The 19,963-nt window shown below is 43.8% G+C and overlaps 2 protein-coding genes across 2 annotated transcripts; one reads left to right on the plus strand and one right to left on the minus strand.

Annotated features, from left to right (window-relative positions):
- The first annotated feature begins 177 nt into the window (after positions 1-177).
- cnot11 (CCR4-NOT transcription complex, subunit 11) lies at positions 178-4,830 on the plus strand. The gene is made up of 7 exons (XM_084452156.1): positions 178-771; positions 1,502-1,666; positions 2,400-2,552; positions 2,697-2,899; positions 3,157-3,359; positions 3,619-3,715; positions 3,986-4,830. The coding sequence occupies exons 1-7, from the start codon at positions 453-455 to the stop codon at positions 4,181-4,183; spliced, it is 1,338 nt and encodes a 445-aa protein (XP_084308282.1). The 5' UTR covers positions 178-452; the 3' UTR covers positions 4,184-4,830.
- Positions 4,825-18,604, minus strand: lcp1 (lymphocyte cytosolic protein 1 (L-plastin)). The gene is made up of 16 exons (XM_084452155.1): positions 18,489-18,604; positions 13,971-14,062; positions 13,005-13,165; positions 12,420-12,543; positions 11,709-11,841; positions 11,442-11,523; positions 10,606-10,771; positions 10,187-10,329; positions 9,767-9,862; positions 9,084-9,279; positions 8,754-8,832; positions 8,542-8,656; positions 7,871-8,004; positions 7,228-7,348; positions 5,654-5,778; positions 4,825-5,273 (listed from the first exon to the last, which is right to left on the minus strand). Exons 2-16 carry the CDS (start codon positions 14,035-14,037, stop codon positions 5,141-5,143), a joined length of 1,875 nt encoding a protein of 624 aa, XP_084308281.1. The 5' UTR covers positions 14,038-14,062; positions 18,489-18,604; the 3' UTR covers positions 4,825-5,140.
- Positions 18,605-19,963: the final 1,359 nt, after the last annotated feature.

Here is a 19,963-nt window from a genome sequence, read left to right on the forward strand (position 1 = left end):
AAAGAGTTGAGTGAAATAGAACATAAAACAAAATATTCACCAAAATAATGATGATTAGATAGATGAGAACGATATATTTACGTGGAAAATCTGAGCGAATACTGTATGTCCCACAATGCATAACGATGCACCGGGTCAAGGGTCAAACAACGACTAGATGTTGTGAATGAAGTAGAAACTAATGGATACGTTGACAGCTGAGAATATCCAACTTTCTTCATTTCTGGACATTTGTTTTCTTTTAACCTTTGCTAACTGGATGAGTAAGATTGTTATGCAAGTCCATGTTAGATCAATATAGTTCTTGTTCTTCCATATTAATTCATTTGACCATGACTTCGTTGGCTAGCTAGCTAGTTAGCTAGCTAACGTTAGCTAGCTAACTAGCGCGAGCTAATGTAATAGCATTTGCTTAGCTTACTCAACTATCTCGTAAAAACATTGGAACAAAAATGACACTCGCCCCGAAGGAGCTCTCCAACCTCTTGGGCATCATATCCGAGGAGGCATGCACCAACACTTTTGAAAGTCTTTCAACCGCCTTCCATCATTATTTCGCGAAGGCCGAGCATTTCCGAGTGGGCTCGGTGCTGGTGATGCTGCTCCAGCAGCCGGACCTCCTGCCCAGCTCCCCGCAGCGGCTCACCGCTCTCTACCTGCTCTGGGAGATGTACCGCACTGAGCCGCTGGCCGCCAACCCCTTCGCCGCTGTGTTCGCTCACCTGCTCAACCCCTCCCCGGTGGGAGAGGAGCCTGAGAAACAACTATCTGGTATGTAGGGCTACAGTATGAGTATGAAACGATTATTAGTGGCACTTTACAACTAGGATGCTTACAAGTGACTATTAAAATACAGGATTAAAAAAATATATTGCATACCACTAGAGTTCAAGACACTGAACACACAAAGAAATGCAAACTGATAGGCCAGTGCAATTCCAGATAAATTAATCTCACTCTAAACCCTAACCAAACACAAAACATTGTTCATGAGTTCTTTACATACATACAGTTCTTCACACATCATTATTACAAAAACAACAAACAATTGAAAATAACACAATAAATATATGCATTATTTATTTCTAGAGGACACGTGTTAATGTCATCAATACTTTTAAAATTCTCATCATGGCTGGATAGTTGGCGGAAAATATAACTTCTTATATCAGTACTATATATTAGAGTATGATCTTCAGTCTTTATAGAACCATTATTACAAAGGAGTCCAAAACGCGTATCAAGGGGGGTGTTTGTATATCTCTGTTTCAGTAGCGAGTGCGGCCGCTCTGTGTGTAATTTGGAGGAGCTACAGTACGATATTGCTTGGATACAATACTGTGAACATATGGTTCTAGTCTCTAAAGTGTGTTTAAAAAGGCGTAGGTGTTTCTAGTTTATGTAGCGTGTGTGTGTGTGTACTGCTGTGTATATCAGCAAATGATTTCTTAACTCCATGCTCCATTTCTTAAGTCTATGCTTGTTATTTTGATGTGTTTAGGATTCCTGCCGCCGATCACCCAGCCAGAGAAGTTCTTCCTATCCCAGCTCATGCTAGCTCCTCCCAGGGATCTATTCAAGAAGACTCCCCGACAGGTGTCATGCATGGACGTGGGGAATATGCCTCAGTCCATAGACATAAGTGGACTTCAGCTGGCTTTGGCAGGTAACGGAAATGAAAACGCATGGACATCACATCAGTATGATGTGATCGTCACATTGAATTACTGCTGACTCTTCTGAGGCAAAGAGGCTGTGAAGCCGAAGAAACACACACCTGTGTTGGAGTGGTGCTGACTGGCTGAAGTAAAACTCGCCCGTCACCACACACTACCTCCACCGCTCACAAGCTCCGATGCAAAACAATTTTTTTCAATAGACCACATTACACAGACTGCTGACAGTATTTCCTGAGTTGTGTTTGTTCCAGTTTAAACACACTCGTTACTGTAATTACCCCCAACGCACTGTACTGTAGCTTACTTGAGGTACATTAATAATTGCCAACTATGTTTGCCTGATATCAGACAGAATTGTCAACTCATTACACTCCATTTCCATCTTCAGTTTGACATTGCCTCCACTATAACCAATTTCCGTGGCGGTGTGGGATTCGATTTCCCTAACCGGTCATTAGAAACTAGACAATGGCCCCCCGCGGTGCTCATTAGACTGATAATTTTTCAAAAGAGAAACCGCAGTTTCATGTCACGATGCCAAGAATGCCAGAGCGAGAATCAGTCAACTCGGTGGAGTTGGCGGATTCAAAGGTCTGGATCCAGGCAACGAGAGAAGTGTCTGAGACCTGAGACCTTTTCTATGTAGAATAAGAAGCTCTTTATCATACTCTATACTTTCTAACCAGTCTTGTATGTTCTCTTGTTGCCTTTGATGTCCAGAGCGCCAGTCAGAACTGCCTACTCAGAGCAAGGCCAGTTTCCCCAGTATTCTCAACGATCCGGACCCTGATTCGTCCAACTCTGGATTTGACAGCTCTGTGGCCAATCAGATCACAGAGTCTCTGGTCACTGGGCCCCGCCCTCCGCTGGAGAGTAAGTGGAATCTGAATCTGAATCTTATGTTTGGAGGGGAAAGATCAGTGTTTTTGGTTCTCAGTCTGGGTCATAGTTTTGACTCCGCCTACGATGACCATTAGCCACACTAAAAGACTCCCGGTGACTCTCCCCTCCCTCCAGGCCACTTCCGTCCAGAGTTCATCCGGCCGCCCCCTCCGCTGCACGTGTGCGAGGATGAGCTGGCCTGGCTGAACCCCACCGAGCCGGACCACAGCATCCAATGGGACCGCTCAATGTGTGTGAAGAACAGCACGGGTGTGGAGATCAAGCGCATCATGGCTAAGGCCTTCAAGAGCCCACTGTCCTCCCAGCAGCAGTCACAGGTGAGCGGCCTGCATCTCTCCCTCACACCCTAGGCAGGATCGGAGGTGGAGGTTCATGGTCAGGTAACGAGGGAATTTGCTCTAGGCTAGTGGAATTGTAACAAGAACAGCACAGGCGTGGCAGAGTGAAATAGAATGGTTTAAGCTTTAGATCTATCTACTGGTGTGGACAAATGTTGATTCATGATTCCGGCCCAAACTTATCTGCCATCTTACATCCTCCCTCCCTCCGTGCCCCGGCCCCTTGCCTCGTGCAGCTCTTGGGCGAGCTGGAGAAGGACCTGAAGCTTGTGTACCACATCGGCCTGTCCCCAGCCAAGCTGCCAGACCTGGTGGAGAACAACCCCCTGGTGGCCATCGAGATGCTGCTCAAGCTGATGCAGTCCAGCCAGATCACAGAGTACTTCTCTGTGCTGGTCAACATGGACATGTCCCTGCACTCCATGGAGGTGGTCAACAGGTAGGCTACCATGTGGGGGTGAAAACGAGGTGAATTAAAGGTATAGTTCGCCCACAATTCTGTGAGGGGTGATTTTTTTCAACAATTTTGTGAATTGTTTTCAGACTTCCTGAAAACATCAATAGGAAAGCAGAATTTTTAACAACAATAGTGGTTTACAAGAAGTCGTGGTTTAATTTTCTGCTCTATTTTGAGCCTGTGTGTGAGAATGTTCTTCATGCAACGTTTCATTCAACGCTTCATATTTTTGTGTGCACAGGTTGACTACGGCCGTCGACCTCCCACCTGAGTTCATCCACCTGTACATCTCCAACTGCATCTCCACTTGTGAGCAGATCAAAGACAAATACATGCAGGTATGAAATGACTTCTACTTTTTGTGGAAGGCTTTCTAGCTTAGTTTGTGTTATATTTAGTTAGTATGATATTCAGATCCATGCATAGTTCATATCAAGGAGCTGGCCCTACAGTCCTGCACTATAAAGCACTTTGAAGAACTCTGTTCTGCATGCTCTGTAGTTTAGGAGTAGTTGATGTAGGCAGGAAGCAAACCGATGAGTGATGGCGCCAACCCACAGACCACAGTGCTCTAGTCATTCTTGCTTCCTCCTCATTTCCTCGTGCAGAACCGTCTGGTGCGACTGGTCTGCGTGTTCCTGCAGTCTCTTATCCGGAACAAGATCATCAACGTTCAGGACCTGTTCATCGAGGTCCAGGCCTTCTGTATCGAGTTCAGCCGCATACGAGAAGCTGCAGGCCTCTTCCGCCTCCTCAAGACCCTGGATACCGGGGAAAACCCTCCCGAAGCCAAACCTGCCAAATAATGCTCCCTCGCAGAGTCTTGCACAGGAAGCAGCAGTTCACCCGACCTGCCAAACAAAGCCCCCTCCCATTCCAACACACGGAGATGCTGACCCACACCTGAATAGTTACTCAGACAATCTTCACATTCTCTCTAGAACCTGTCTGGAGTCATTACTCTGAACTTAGTTTTTTCTCTCTCTTTTCTGGGAAAAAAGGATGGACATATTTTGAAACAAAATGGTTTTTTCCCCCCTTCGGAGATTGCTTGTCCGTTTTGTTTCATTAAACAGATATACGTTAAACTAAGGCATCTTTGTGGCTTGGGTACGCTCTGTATGTACATTACATTACATTGCAGTCATTTAGCAGATGCTTTTATCCAAAGCGACTTACAATAATTGCATTTATCGTAGGTAGTCTGTACTACTACTCACCAGAACTCCCACATGTACATGGGGGCAACTTACTGAACAAGTTACTGAACCTTGAAATGTACAGGAACGTTTGGTTTGTCACTGTAATAAGAGAACTGGGGGTCCTAGGTTTACAAAAAGCAAGCACTTTTTAATAAGTCGTTCAGACTTCTAGTTCATACTAAATGCTGTTTTTGGTCTGTCATACATTCAGCAAAACCAGGACATGACATTTTAAGAAGAAAAAAAAGTTAATTCCCTGATATCTTTATTTTGCATATTTTGTATTAATTCAAAGCAGAACTGTTGATTTGGCATGGATATAACCCCTAACATTCCACAGCTAGCAATAACATTTCACTGCACATCATACTTGTATGAATGGAGTATATGACAAATAAAATTGACTTTGACTTTATTTGCTGTATCAGAAAAATAGAAAAATAGGACACTGAAAGTCAACTCTTAAGTGGAAGTATTGAGAACAGCATATCTTCCCAATGGTCATTGGCTGCCGTCCCTATGCCGTAATGGAGGACGATGCAGGATGTGAGACTGAGTCCGCTAGATTCTCTTCAAGCCCCTGGCCATGAGGCAGGCAAACACTGTCATCACCATCTTAGGCTTCACCTCCACCAGGTCCTCTGGGAGGGCGTACACCCGCGCGCCAATCTTCCTGGCCATGGAGATGGCATACCTGGCAACCCGGGCGACAACAAGAGGGTATTGGTGAGGTGAGGTGAGGTGCAGCAAAGACACCAGCTTCATTCTTTTTATTTGGCTCCTTCACCCACGGTTGCAAACTTTGATCAGCCTGCTTTCAGATACACATATCAGCATGTGCCTCAATACATTTCTATGGATCGGTTGCTAATATTTCAGCATAAGACAGACCAAACGTGTGAGTCTCATGCCAGATAATAATTCATGATAATGATGATAGAAACTTTACTGATATATACTGTACTTCATAGAAACATTGTTTAGACTTAGCTCTTGATCTACAGACCAACCGTACTGTAGTGCCACACACTAACACACTGAAGCAGTGGCATAGATCTGCCATCTCATACATACTTGGCATTGTTGAGTTTCTCCTCCTCAGTCAGGTCCTCCATCTTGAGCAGATCATAGCGGATGGAGCTAGGCTGGATGGCATCGATCAGGTCCAAGACTGGCATACTGGTGCTGATGGACCCATCCTACAGAGACAGACACACAGATGGAAGAAGGAAACTTAGTGTCTGGGACTGCCATTGCAAGTGTATTAATCTAGATCATTTCCATAGTATCACTTCTTAGATTCAAGGCATTTTTACGTCCACCACAGCGACAGCGCAAGGTGAGAGGTAATGTTACCGGTGGCGTACGAGTGTATGTGTGTTTGTCAGCAGGATTACGCAAAAACTACTGGACCGATTTTCACGAAACTCAGTGGAAGGGTGTAGCATGGTCCAACGTAGAACCCATTACATTTTGGAGCAGATCCGAAGCATGGGTCGGGTACACTGGCCGCCCAAACATGGCCGGCTGTTCACCTCCATTCATTTTTTGAACCAGAATTAAGCAAAAACTACCTGACTGAATTTCATGAAACTCGGTGGAGGGGTGGAGCATGGTAGCCTGGGTTTGCCTGACCCAATTCGCAAAAATGGAAAGGGTATGGAAACTCACAGATGCTTTCCAATTCCTAAGGGGCGTTACCAACGGGTGTAGATTAAAAGGCCTCTGGACTCTGGATAGACCTACAACCAATCAGAGAAAATGCCTCTACGGCGCTCCTCTGTTCTGTCATCTCATTAAACCCGCCCATATTAGATAAACGGTTCTGATTGACACAAACAAATGTCTGTTCGAGCGGATTCCATTAGAACAGTTGGATATCCAGACTGATCTGAGGAGTGAAATCGAATGTGAGCTTGTGAGATCAGGCTGGCAACGCCTGGCTAGTAGCCTGGGCCAACTTACAACTCTTACATTTTGGAGTGGATCTGAATCACAGGTCCGGTCCACGGGCTGCGCAAAAACAGCCAGACTGACCATTCACTTCCATTATTTTTTTTTACTATGATTACGCAAAACATACCAAAACGATTTTTATGAAATGGAAGTGAAATGGAGGTGTGTATCATGGGTCACCTTAGAACATATTACATTTTGGAGCAGATCCAGATCACGGGCCGGATCAACGAATGAAAACAAAACTTAGAATGAAGCCAGCTCCCTGTGTGGGGGTGCTAGAGACATAGGGTTTGGACTGGGGTGTAGGGAGGGTGAGCCCAGAGTGCACCGCACTGCCCCCCACTGGCAGTGACCCGAGGGGGGCGCCACAGAGACAGCCAAAATCAGCCACCCATTCACCTCCAGTCATCTTTACCTCCACCCAAGTGAACCACGGGGCGGGTCCACAAGCCGCCCAGACGGCTTGTCCATTCATTTCTTGGACTAGGATTACGCAAAAACTATCACACTGATTTTCATGAAACTTGGTGGAGGGGTCTAGTATGGGGACATTTAGAACCCATTCAATTTTGGCGTGCACAGAGCCACGAAATTCATTCAAGGGCGGAGGTCTGTGCTCTCTGAGCACCATTTCTAGTTGATACAGTGTGATACTGTGTAGGTTACATAGCAGTGAGGGTACTGCCTACCTTGAATCCAGAGATGGTGCCCTTGCCCGCCTCTGAGAGTGTGCTGTTGACCCAGGTGATGATGGTGTCATCGTTGACCTTCTGACCGTCACCAAGTTCTTCCAGGATATTCAGAGTGTACCTGTGGGAAGATAAGAATATATCCCATGTTTATTTCTATAACTCGATAAGATTTCTACGCGATTAGGAACTCAATTCGATTTTTCAGAGAGTACTTGTGTAACAGAGTTGAATTGGTTAAACTCACTCCTCACCTGCGCCATCAAATCACTAGCATTTTGGTGGCATAGCTGGCTAAAGTGGCGTCTATGTAAGGTTGTTATGTATGTGGACGAGTCAGAGGACCTGAGATCGAACCCAGCAGGGGAAAGTGAGGTGGGTTGAATCGATACAAAGTGCCACTTTGAACTGCCACTAATACCCACTCCCTCAGTCTCACAAAACCCACAGTGCAAACCTCATGTACAGAATAATACCAATACTGGAAGCACACAAATTGATCACAGACATTTCCCTTTTCTAGTCGGTATATTTTATTCCAGTGGGTCTTGAACCTACAACCTAAACGTGCAGTCCGTGTGAACTCACAGAGATTATTTTAACTTAAGTCATCAACATTATCCCAAAATTGTTCTCACATTACCTCCTCATCAGCTGCCACAGCAGGGCCAGGGTGAGGGTGCGGTTGCCCTCGTTCAGGTCCTGCCCAGCGATTCCCACCAGAGAGAACTTGGCCTCTTTCTTGCCCAGAGCTACCGCGTAGTTACAGTTCTCCAGCTAGCACAGACAGACAGACAGACAGACAGACAGACAGACAGACAGACAGACAGACAGACAGACAGACAGACAGACAGGCAGGCAGGCAGACAGGCAGGCAGGCAGACAGACAGACAGACAGACAGACAGACAGACAGACAGACAGACAGGCAGGCAGACAGACAGACAGACAGACAGACAGACAGAGAGGCAGGCAGGCAGACAGACAGGCAGGCAAACAGACAGGCAGACAAACAGACAGACAGGCAAGGCGTTGAGTTATAGAAATTATTGGAAACTCAAGACTGTCATGACATACATGTTCTTTACAAGTGTGCGTGAACTTTTGATCACTGTTGTTAAGAGCACACTACCTACTGTAGATCTCAAGGACCACACCTGTATGATGGGTCCTCCTATGAGCTAGAATCTGGACACATACTCCATTCATACTTGTATACTTGTATACTTGTATGAATGGAGTATGTGAAAAATAAAAGGACACCAGTATGATGGGTCCTCCTATGAGCTAGAACCTGGACCCAGTTCTGGGTTTACCTTCTTCATGTTGCTGCCCAGTTTGGTGTAGGGAGGTTTGTTCACTCTGTCCCAGTCCACAGGCACCCTGATCTTCTCGTACAGCTGGAAGATGACTAGGGCATCAGCCATGTCCCTGTGAGCGAACACACACACACACACACACATACACACACATTAGTTTCCCTTAAGAAAAACAAAATAGTAAATAAGACTGAGGAAGCTTTACTTACGCATAGAGATGGTTGACACGAGGATTGACCCCCAGTGAGTTCATCCAGTTTCTGAAGGTTCTCTCCTCTCTGGTCTCACCTTCATCAGACAAACACCACTGGTTTATTATCTGATATTAGCAGGTACCACGCACAAGAGTATATACACCATGGTATAAACCCACTTCATTAGAATTCAAAGTTTAGACATTGAAGTGACACTGGAGTTAGTATGGGGCCATAAGTGGGAAGTTGGCTTGATAAGCAACTGGGTCCATTTGAAGGTGAGTCTAGGTGTTTTTCCTGGACAGGTCAGTGGGCCTTAGGAAACCCAGGAGCCCCGCCACTAACCCTCGATGGAGCTCCAGTCGATGTCCTGGTTCTCGGGCTTCTTCAGAGCGGGATATTTGTTGAACAGGTTGGCAACAAAGGCCAGGTTCAGCTTGGGGTTGCCGCGGACGACGTCGGTTGCCGTGACGAACTGCCTGCAGCTGAGCCGCTCGGCCTGCTCTAACATGCACTCTGCTCGCTGGAGGTCGTCCTTCTCCTAAGTGGGGGGCAGGGGAACAGAGAAGTTCAGCACACCAGATAGCTCCCACTAAAAGTTCTGAGGAAGAGCCTTTGTGCTCGAAACGTTACTTTTGCAATGGATTAAAAAAAAACAGTTGTAATGGGAGCTATCTGCTGTGCGGAACTCTATCAAACTATTTTTCCTGATCTTTAAGAGTTTATATTTCCAGCACCCAGCCTAACGGGTACAGTAGATTGTGTGTGTCTTTTGTATATTTTTTACTGGACTGTGGAACAGTGTCAGCACCAATGTTTACGGGCATAATTAGCTATATGTATAACAACAACAACATGCCCACTGTATGCACACTGTATGTAGGCCTACATGAAAATGTGGATGATGATATAAAAAGTTACTGAATGATAAAACACTCTAACAGCATTGTGACTACAGTATAACTACAGTATAACTATGACTACTGTAGAACACTCGCAGGCGTCAATATTGTTTGCAGTGCACTTACCCTTATTCCTGACGTGTCAATGGCAATAGGAGGGATTCCATCATCATCTCCAGTAGGAGCCACTTGGTTTAGGATGGTGTAGTATGCCTTAGAATCCTGGAGCATAAAAACACAAAACTATTACATTAGAGACAGTGTCAGTGTGTGTGTGTGTGTGTGTGTGTTTCCAAGGTTTTTTGCCTTGATGCCTTTAGGTTGTGTTCCCAACCTTTTGTGTATATACTGTGTGTGTGGGTGTGTGTGTGTATCCCAACTTGAATGTGTGTGTGTGTGCGTGTGTGCAAGTGTGTGTGTGTGTCCCAACTTGAGTGTGTGTCTGTGTCTGCATGTGCGTGTGCGAGTGTGTGTGTGTGTGTGTGTGTGTGTGTGTGTGCGTGCGAGCGTGCGCGGGTGCTAGTGTGTGTGTGCGCGTGGGCCCACCTTGATGTCGGAGCTGAAGTTGTTGATCTTGGGGCAGCCGGCCTCCTCCAGGTGGTAGTTGGCCCAACGCAGCAGGAGCTCCTCTGGAGACAGCCTCATCAAGTCCTCCAGACTCTCCCCATCCCTCAGCAGGGCGATCAGGGCTGGACACACACACACACACACATCCATCATTTACATTGAGTAAATCCATGTCCTGGATAATCCATGTGTGGATAAAAACAGATATGCAAGATAACAGGAATAACACGATAACAGGTGTAACTGTTGCTCATCCGTATTGCTTCCACCCTAACGCGCTCCACTTCGGGGTTCGATGTTGAGTCCTCTGGCTCACGCCACTGAAAACCCAGCAGCTCGACAGCGCAGGTGGGCAGTGTTTATACTGAGTAGTGAGTTAGACCAAGTGGCGCCCACACCTTCGTTCCTGCTGATCTCGATGTCAGCAAACAGGCCGATCTTGATCACCTGCCACAGCAGTCCCAGGACCAGGTGCTGCCTGCCCTCCTTCAGGTCCTCTGCCCCGATGTTCACCACGTGGCAGCCGATGGCCGACGCCGAGTTCAGGGCCAGGTTCAGGTTCTCCTGTTAAGAGCACAGAACCAGAACAATACTCATACTGTACTGGTCCCACTAGACAGCTGTGCCTAGCTATCCAGCCGTATGAACAGTGATTCAAATGACTCCACAAGAAGCTGATGCATCAGTTCAAGGGGTTTATCTGGTTCGACTGTAAAACTGCAATAACAATAAAAAAAGTTACAAAGTAGGCCTAAGAAAGTTGCAGCCTAGTCTTCACAATGTCATTTTGAAAGAGGAAATACAACATGGAGGACTGCTATTCATAAAATCTATGCAATTCAATTCTAGCCTGACAATGTACACAAATGATATGATAACATAATAGGCTTATAGAAGATAGTACAATATATAGTATACAATAGGTACATTGCAATCATCTGCAAACCTAGTATGAATTAGCTTCCATGTATTGATTTCTTATAGTTAGCTAGCCTATACAGTTGTTTAATCAAAATAATGCTCTAACTTACTTATGAAGATATGATTATATAACTACCAATACTTACAGATATTGCTTCTAACAGACACAATACGTGAAAATGGATGGAGAAAAGGACTAAAAAGGAATAAATAACGATACGATTCAAATAACTAAGGTGTAGCAATCCAAACCAAACTAGGAACGCCATCCATGGTGTTCACTGTGGTGTTGTCTTTCTGTTTTCAAGGTTACCTGGATGGTGAAGGGTGTGATTTTCTTCTTGTTGATGGTTCTCTCATCGATGGTATCAGCAACAGAGAGGTTGATCATCTTACTGCCAGGCCACAGGGCGATACACAGACACGTTGTTCAATTCTGTTTATTTTCTCTATGGAAAGTCTCTAACCAGGCAGTATGTACAATAGACATCAGTATGTATATCTTGCTATATTCTCATACTGTTTCCATGTGATACAGTGTATAACTGTAAGTGAATTAATTAAACCAGGTTGTATGTACCATAGAACGATTCCATCTCCGACAGCCGTGAAGAGGTCATTGGTGTTGGGATCCATGGGAAGGACATGTTTGCAGTCTGGGTCCTTCTCCAAGGCCTTATTCACCCAGTTCACAAACGCCACCTTCTCCTCCTCTGGCAGTGAAAAATGTGTACATCCATGTAAGAAAACATACTGTATGTGGATATATTGCTGGTGTGCCGGGGTACCCTGCAGTACTGTATATATAGCTGATACACACCAGCCAATCACGATGGGCAAACCTGTGATATCACAGACAGGAAGTGTTGCTAGGCTACTGGTTTGGTCGGTATGATATGTCATTTGAATGATAACTGCTTCCTGAGTGCAGTTGTCAGCAGAATGTCTGCTGCTATCAGGGTGAGATGAACTAGATAGCTAGTCTTACAACTTGAAACCAGTGATACAACTTGAAACTGTACTTGTAATAGGGAGCAAGGCTGGCGTTACACAGTTAAGTTCAGAACAAGGTTCTGTTAAAGGGATAGTTCACTCAAAAATCAAAGTTTGTTGAATATTTTCAGACCAAGTTGGCAGTTGACAAGATGAGCCCACAACAAACTCCAGAGCATCTGTCATGCAGATTCAGCTTCAAAGAGTACTTTAGCGGTCTGACCAAATCTACCAACTTTTGTTGTTGTTGTTGTTGTTGTAAACTATCCCTTAAACAAGGACATTGAATCCCTCTGACCTGAGTATGAGTGCTGTGTGCCTGACTGTTCAGAGGTGCCAGCTATAGCACAGAGGCCCTCCTTCTTGTTGATGGCTTTCCTGAAGGTCTTGGCCACCTCTGTGCTCTTCAGCCCATGAACCACCTGAGAGAGGAAGACCATGGTGGAGAGATCTACCTGTTCATGTTCATGTCACGTCTCACATTATGTTGTATCATATTGACATCAAATGCTTTTTAGCTATGCTTGGACCTAATGGGGTCCTCTTTGAGACTAGAGAAGTGCTATATCTATTATGCAATATAATGAACCTAAATTCCTAACTTTTTATATTGAATTGAATTGTCCTTGTCTAACAGGTGTCACTCCATCACTTGTCAGTACTGCTTCCATCCTCATTTGCCCCACACTGAGTTCGATCTTGGGTCCAGGGACTTAAAAAAACATATGACGACCTCTCTTAAACACCACTTTAACCACCACTTTAACCACCAGCAAAAAGTTAACAATTCGATGGCGCGGGAGGACTGAGATTAACCAATTCAACTTGGTTACACAAAGTAAATATATCATTTGCCACTGGTTTCGAACACTTTTGAACTTACATTAACAAACTCATCAAAGGTGACTTTGCCGTCGTGCTGGTCTCCCGTCTTAGTGAGGTCCTGGATGATCTCACGGACACGGTATCCCGGCAATGGCAGGTTGGCGGCTCTGAAGAGGTCGTTAAGCCCACCTGTGGAGATGTAACCCTCACCGTCCACATCTAGAACAGGATGGAAAGGTCATTCACATAACACAACCGTCCAGGCAGGCCGTATGTCTCAGTGTGTGTGTGTGTGTGTGTGTGTGTGTGTGTGTGTGTGTGTGTGCTTGTGCATGTGCATGTGTGTTATGGTTGTAACAATATATCGTGCCAGAAAATATCGCAATATGAAAATGTGATTATATGTATTGTCGAGGTGATTTTATTTTTAGATCTTGCGATAAAAAAATAAAAACACATATATATTATGCTTTACATTTAAAAAACGAATATGTATTTTTATATATATATATCTTTTGTATTTAAAAGAAAAAAATGTATTACGTAATAATACATTAATAGTAATAACGTCAGATTTATATAATACCCAGAAAAGTGCTATACAAATCTAATGCGTTATTTATTATTAATATAGGACTGGCTGTAAATGAGCCACTTTCACATACTAACTCGCGCCCTCATCTGTTATAGGGCAAACAACAGCATTGTTTTGCATTTTGTGTCTATTCAAATAAAATACAATTTTTCCAGTCATACAGTATATACATCATCATCATCAAGTTTTGTAAAAAATAAAATAAAAAGTATTGATATAATATCCTATCATATTTATACTGTGAACCCAATATTGTGTATCATATTGTGAGCTGAGGGTATCGCTACCCCCCTTGTAGTGTGTGGGGCGGCTGTTTTCTGTAGCTGCTACTTTTAAGCATGTGTGCCTGTCTATAGGTAACCAAATGACTTTGTAATGGCAAAAATGGCCTAATGATGGGGTGTTAGGGGTAGTTCGAGTCAACCTCACCAATCTTAGCAAAGGCCTCTCTCAGTTCCTCTATCTCATCCTGGCCTATCTGTGCAGGAGTGTCCATCTTGTAACACGAACCACAAAGAGACCTGAAACCAAAGCAACACCATGGTGAGTTAGAGAAAGCATGTCAATCCTCAACCAACCTTTTTTTTTTAATTAATGATTTAATACGATTTTGAAATGCATACTTTTTTTTTCTTTGTACAAATGTTCCTAACATTCCGTTTCCCTGTGTATACAGTATTACACAAATGAAGCAAAGGCATAAGATCAAGGATACTGTATTTTATGTCTGAATGTTGTAATGGTGATACAGGTACTGTAACTGTTCAAAACTGTGGTTTTGTGCTCTGAGCCCTTGGTTCCTGTCATTCTGAAACTTCCTCCTTCAAGTGAGGTAGCTACTTCCTGTACATTCTGTATAGAGAGGGTATTCACCTTATTATCTTGTTTCATCACACGTTTTTGGAATGTCTGAAATCTTTATTTAGATATATACAGCATAGAGTGGAGCACACCCTAAATTTTCTGAGGTGCAGACTAACGTAACATCAACAGTAAATAAAAATAAAAATAGAAAGTTGCAAACTCAAATGTTCTCCTCTGCTGTGATCCTAATAACCAACGTTTCAGCGAACAGCCTTCGTCAGGGTGAACCGTTTGGAATCTTACAAGAGATTTGGCAATCTCAGAAAACATTGAGTGGCAATGTGGATGAACTATGGCTCAAGTCACATATGGAAGAGAGAGGACGATATGAAGAAATCAAATCAGAGAAGAGAGAGAGAGGAATCTTATACCCTCTTCCTTCCTCTTCTCTCTCTTCGCGGTGGTGTGCTGGGGCAGCAGTATCAAAGCAGCAGATGCTAACTGGATGGACAAGCTGACCGGGAGGGTGGGCTCTGTACTGTGGGTCAGCCTGGACTCAATGACAGTAGTTGCAGAGAGAAGAATGCCACGGTGCTCTACGGAGGGCCTTAGGTCCCTCCTACCAGCCGCCATTAGACTGTTCAATGCCTCTCCTGACTGGCTGGACACCATGGGCCTGAGCCAGCTTGGAGGGAGCTAAGACGGTTTGCTCTGGTCGTTTCTTGGACAGGACAGTTATTATTAGTTAGTTATTATCAGCTATTATTGTACATTGTCAACAGCTTACAGTTCACTTATTATTATTTATTAACATGTTGAGCATACACCTGATTTGACTTGAATGGACCCAAACTGTGACTAGTGCCTGTATGTTCCTTTTTTTATCCTGATTTTTGGACATTTAATTAGCACATCTTGCTTTCTTTATACCGTATGATGGTGCCTTTTTGTGCCTTATTGTGCTAACCTGACACGCCAGATGGTTTGTTTCACATAAATAGACACTGTTTAGGAAAAGGGCAGGCACTTTCTAAAATACTTGTCAGGTGTGCGTTTTCTCCTTTTTTCTGCAAGGTGACTGGATGAACCATCTGGACGTCTATCACTGTTATCACACGCTTCACTTCACTTCAATGTCTATCACATGTCTATCACATGTCTATCACTGTCTATCACAACTTCAGTCGCTCCTCGCTGTCATCACACCTAAACCTGTATTTGTATTTCAAATTCGAGATCGTTTTCTCTGGCACGAACAGACCTCTATGAGCTCGGATTAGGATGCTCTCACGAGGCTATTATTGAGCTTCCCTTTTCTTCTTTTTTTCTGCTTACTGTGCCTTTTTTGTGTGTACTGCTGCAAAAAAAGGAATTTCCCCTTGTGGATCAATACAGTTGATCGATCGATCGATCTGTCTGTCCATCTGTCTGTATATCTATCTATCTATCTATCTATCTATCTATCTATCTATCTATCTATCTATCTATCTATCTATCTATCTATCTATCTCTGCTCTAAGAGTTGACTATAGTAGCTTGTGAAGCTGCTGTGCTGACAAACAGGACAAATGGCTGCCATTTTCCTGTGGTTACCGGTTACCCAATGAGGCCTCCGCAGGGCTCTAAACCACAACCCTGCGACGCAGAGAGAAATGCATGTGTGGGGGATACATGCTGTGGTGGTGTGAAGTTTTGAAATGAGTAACATCAGTTAGTCTTTCCATTTTCAACTGTACAAGCTTTCCCTTACACACCATTTGAGGAGCTCAAAGATGCAATTGATTTAAGAGGGACACATTTGCATTCAGGGTCCCCGATAAATGTAAGGGAGCTTTTCAACCTCCCCTCAAACTTTGCACATCAAATTAAGACAATACTTTTTAAGAAATATTTTAAGAAATATTTTCAGTGATATCCCCCTATAGTCGATACGTAGGGTTTAGATTGTGTTCTCTTTCTTATCTTCAACCACAGAGACCAGAGACAGACATGAAACACTGCCCTCTCCTCAAACTATGACCCTCTCACCATGTTACATTCTCCTCCTCACCAGCAATATTGTAACCATGAGTTCATTGTAGATGATTCAATCAACCACATACTAAACAGCATATTCAGTATGCCCCGAATGCCATATACTAGATGTCAAGTTAATATATACTGTACACTGCATGATGGGCTGTCTGATTTATCAAGAACATCATAGCATCCTCAATTTGTTGCAGGATCATATAACTTAGCCCAGGCAGGAAGAGAGCTCTTTCGATTCCAGTTGAGATGGGAGCATGTTCGCCATCAGGCAAATCAAGTTCCTTGATATAAATTCTCTTAATCCCACATCTGTTATCAGGGATTAACTGGGCCTGACCACGTATATTGTGAAGAACAATTATACGGAAATACCACAACACATCACTCGTGGTGCACATGCAAATCTTGTTGCCTTTTAAACAGCTTATTCCAAATGGGTCACCTAACAAATCTAATGATAAATATTGCTGCAAGCAGCAATGTGGGGGCCAGGCAGTTGAGCTGCAAGCAGCCAAGGAATCAGCTAGAATGACGTGGCGACATGAGACGTGTTTGACAAGGGTCAAGGATGGCCCAGAGAATTTCGAAAGTCAGACATATGGTTGAACGGGATTGGATCTCTGTACCTGCTGCTTGCAAGGCCGACGTGCTATCCACTGTGCTACGTATCCACTGTGCTACGTATCCACTGTGCTACGTATCCACTGTGCTACGTATCCACTGTGCTACGTATCCACTGTGCTACGTATCCACTGTGCTACGTATCCACTGTGCTACGTATCCACTGTGCTACGTATCCACTGTGCTACGTATCCACTGTGCTACGTATCCACTGTGCTACGTATCCACTGTGCTACGTATCCACTGTGCTACGCCGGATGTTGCAAAGGTGAATCGCCCTAGTCCACAAGGCATGTCAGCCTTCGCTAACCCCCTAACCCTATTAGCTGAATCCCAATCCCAATTTTACGAATCCCAAGAGCCATGTGAACGTTTTTATATATAATATGTGTATAAGCTGTGCAAATTTGAAGAAGGATGGCAGTTTAGAAAATGTGTGACATTTTTCCAAAATGCGTCTCTCCCCACTGTAAAATCTGTGAAATTGTGCAGAACACCAAAAGTGTAACTTGCATTCTGCAATCAAGAGAATGAAAAAATAATGAAACCATGGTATGTTTTGAACTTGGCTTGACGCAAGGAATCCAATGATCCCTGAATCATGAAAATCGAACATACGGTTCAAAAGTTACAAGCATAAACTTGACTCCAAATTTGACACGTTGGTGGCACTAGAGTGCTCAACTTGTCAACATGTGACTAGTGGTGACAGAGGTCACGGGAGGGTCCGTAACCAGTCTGCTAAATGTGCTTTTAATACATTAAAGCATTTCTGCGATATGCCCCAACTTCCTGTTTGGCATATTTTGGTAATTCAATTGGCTGTCACAAGCAAACGCATACATTGGTCTACAGATTATGTGTATTAAGTTTTTTGCAGATTGGTGCTTCGCTGCTTGGCCCCCAATAATACTACATTGATTATAATCTAACCAATACATCCATCCTATAAGATAATCAATAGATTATAAGGTGAATGGATGGATGTAGGCCTACTGATTTCTTAAATAAAAGTAGATCTGCTGGCTGGGGTTATGTGAGCTCTGCTATCTGAATTTTCAACAGTTGCAGCAAAGCTAACCACAGACTTCCTGTTGTGCCTCATTGCAGTACTGGGTTTTGTGCAACTTCTGCTCTCAGCCACAGCGTGTTCTGCTTATGCTTCATGGAAAGATCCGAAAGACCCTATTACACTTTCTGACCCTGAAAACAATGACTGTACTGTGAATGCACTGTCTAGCATTCTAATTTCTAATTAATACAATGACTAAAACTGCTGTTACACCATGTTAGGCCTACATCAATGTCCTCCAGGAAGACCCTGTTATAATCAGTGAAGTAGGCATGCACCACATAACACCACATCTTTATCATCATATCACACAGTCAAACATACACAGACCACAGAAACAGACACACACACACAAACACACAAACACATACACCGACTTAAAGGATGCCTGCAGACTGAAGGGAGAGTAAATTGATTACCTGAGGGAAGTGAGTGGAGACTAGCCGGTCCGTTTGTGTGTCTTCTGTTTCTGAATGGGCCTCACTCTTCTTCAGTGTATCTGCTGGTGCTGTGCTCTCGCTGCTGGGCAGACAGTACACTCACCGTCAGAAGTGGAGCGACAACGCATCTATTATTCAAATGCACGAGGAAGGAAGTGACACTTCAGAAACAGGAATGAGACGTTTTTGTCTTTATATGGTTATGCTGCTGGTGAGACCTATGAAGGTGAAGCAGTTTTAAATGATCGGCATCAATGAATACACCTGCATTAATCAACAGAACAACATTAAGTTAGAATTTAGTACAGCGGTACAGTGATGTAATGAACAAACCTGTTGTGTGAGTCGTGTCCTACCACCCATAAACTACAAAGATACAGCCATCGACTACTCAGGGCAAGAAGCTATAAGTGATCTTTAAAAATGCCTAGGTCACCTAAATGTAGCAATAGGCCGGCCTTTAATTTAGTAAACCTACAGCAGTTAAGCAGTTTTTTTGTTTTTTATTATTATTTTCATGTAGTTCTGTAAGCTAGGGGGATAGATAGATAGATAGAAAGAAAGAGAGAGTGAGAGAGAGAGAGAGAGAGAGAGAGAGAGAGAGAGAGAGAATGAGAGAGAGAGAGTTTTATGTCCTGAGCCAGGGGTTGATTGACGGTTGCTATGACCGTTGCCAAGGACTCTACTGAACCGGGAACAGAGAGCGGACAGGCACATATCAGCGGTGAGTGTTAAACTAATCATGATAACAAGGTCATACAATTATTAAAACATTAGTAAAGATGCTCATGTATACTTTGGAGCGTTACTCGAAAACTGGGTTCCATCTGGGAGGTTTACCAGCTTTTCAGTAGTGTCGTCGAGGTGGGAGTTAACTAGCGTTGCGCTAACGTGAACCCACTTGTCCACACCATGGGGTATTATATGTGTGAATGCCCATACTAGCACTACATCCTAATGTACGGTAGCCTAGCCTACTATATAGCTACGTTTGAACTTGTCGTAGTATGGAAAAATCCAGTATATTGCAAATTCCCGGAACAGTAACTACTTTTACCCATATTTACACAATGAATAGCAGCAGCAGTAGGCTACTTAGAACAAAAACACTGTAACAAATTGGTCCATCCACATCAGTGAATCACATTTTAAAAAAAAATCTAATACTACAGTATTTATGCCTTTTCTCTAAATTATTTATTTCCCTTGTACCCCCCGGAAATGCACGTTTCACAGTGGAGTTACTATGCCGGCAGAACACGCAAGGCTTCTCCGGAGGCCTTTGCCCCCTAAAAAGGTTCCTCCATTGATCAAACCACTCCCTTCTCCCCTACTTTCAGGTAGGCTACATCTTCATTGACGTTGGCTGTCACACCAAACTCACTAAGCAAGTGCTGAAACTATTGAATGTAGTACAGGAATATTCACTATGTAAATGATGCATGCGTCGCAAT

Source organism: Borostomias antarcticus (genome assembly GCF_949987555.1).
Source record: "Borostomias antarcticus genome assembly, chromosome: 17".
Lineage (NCBI taxonomy): Eukaryota > Metazoa > Chordata > Actinopteri > Stomiiformes > Stomiidae > Borostomias > Borostomias antarcticus.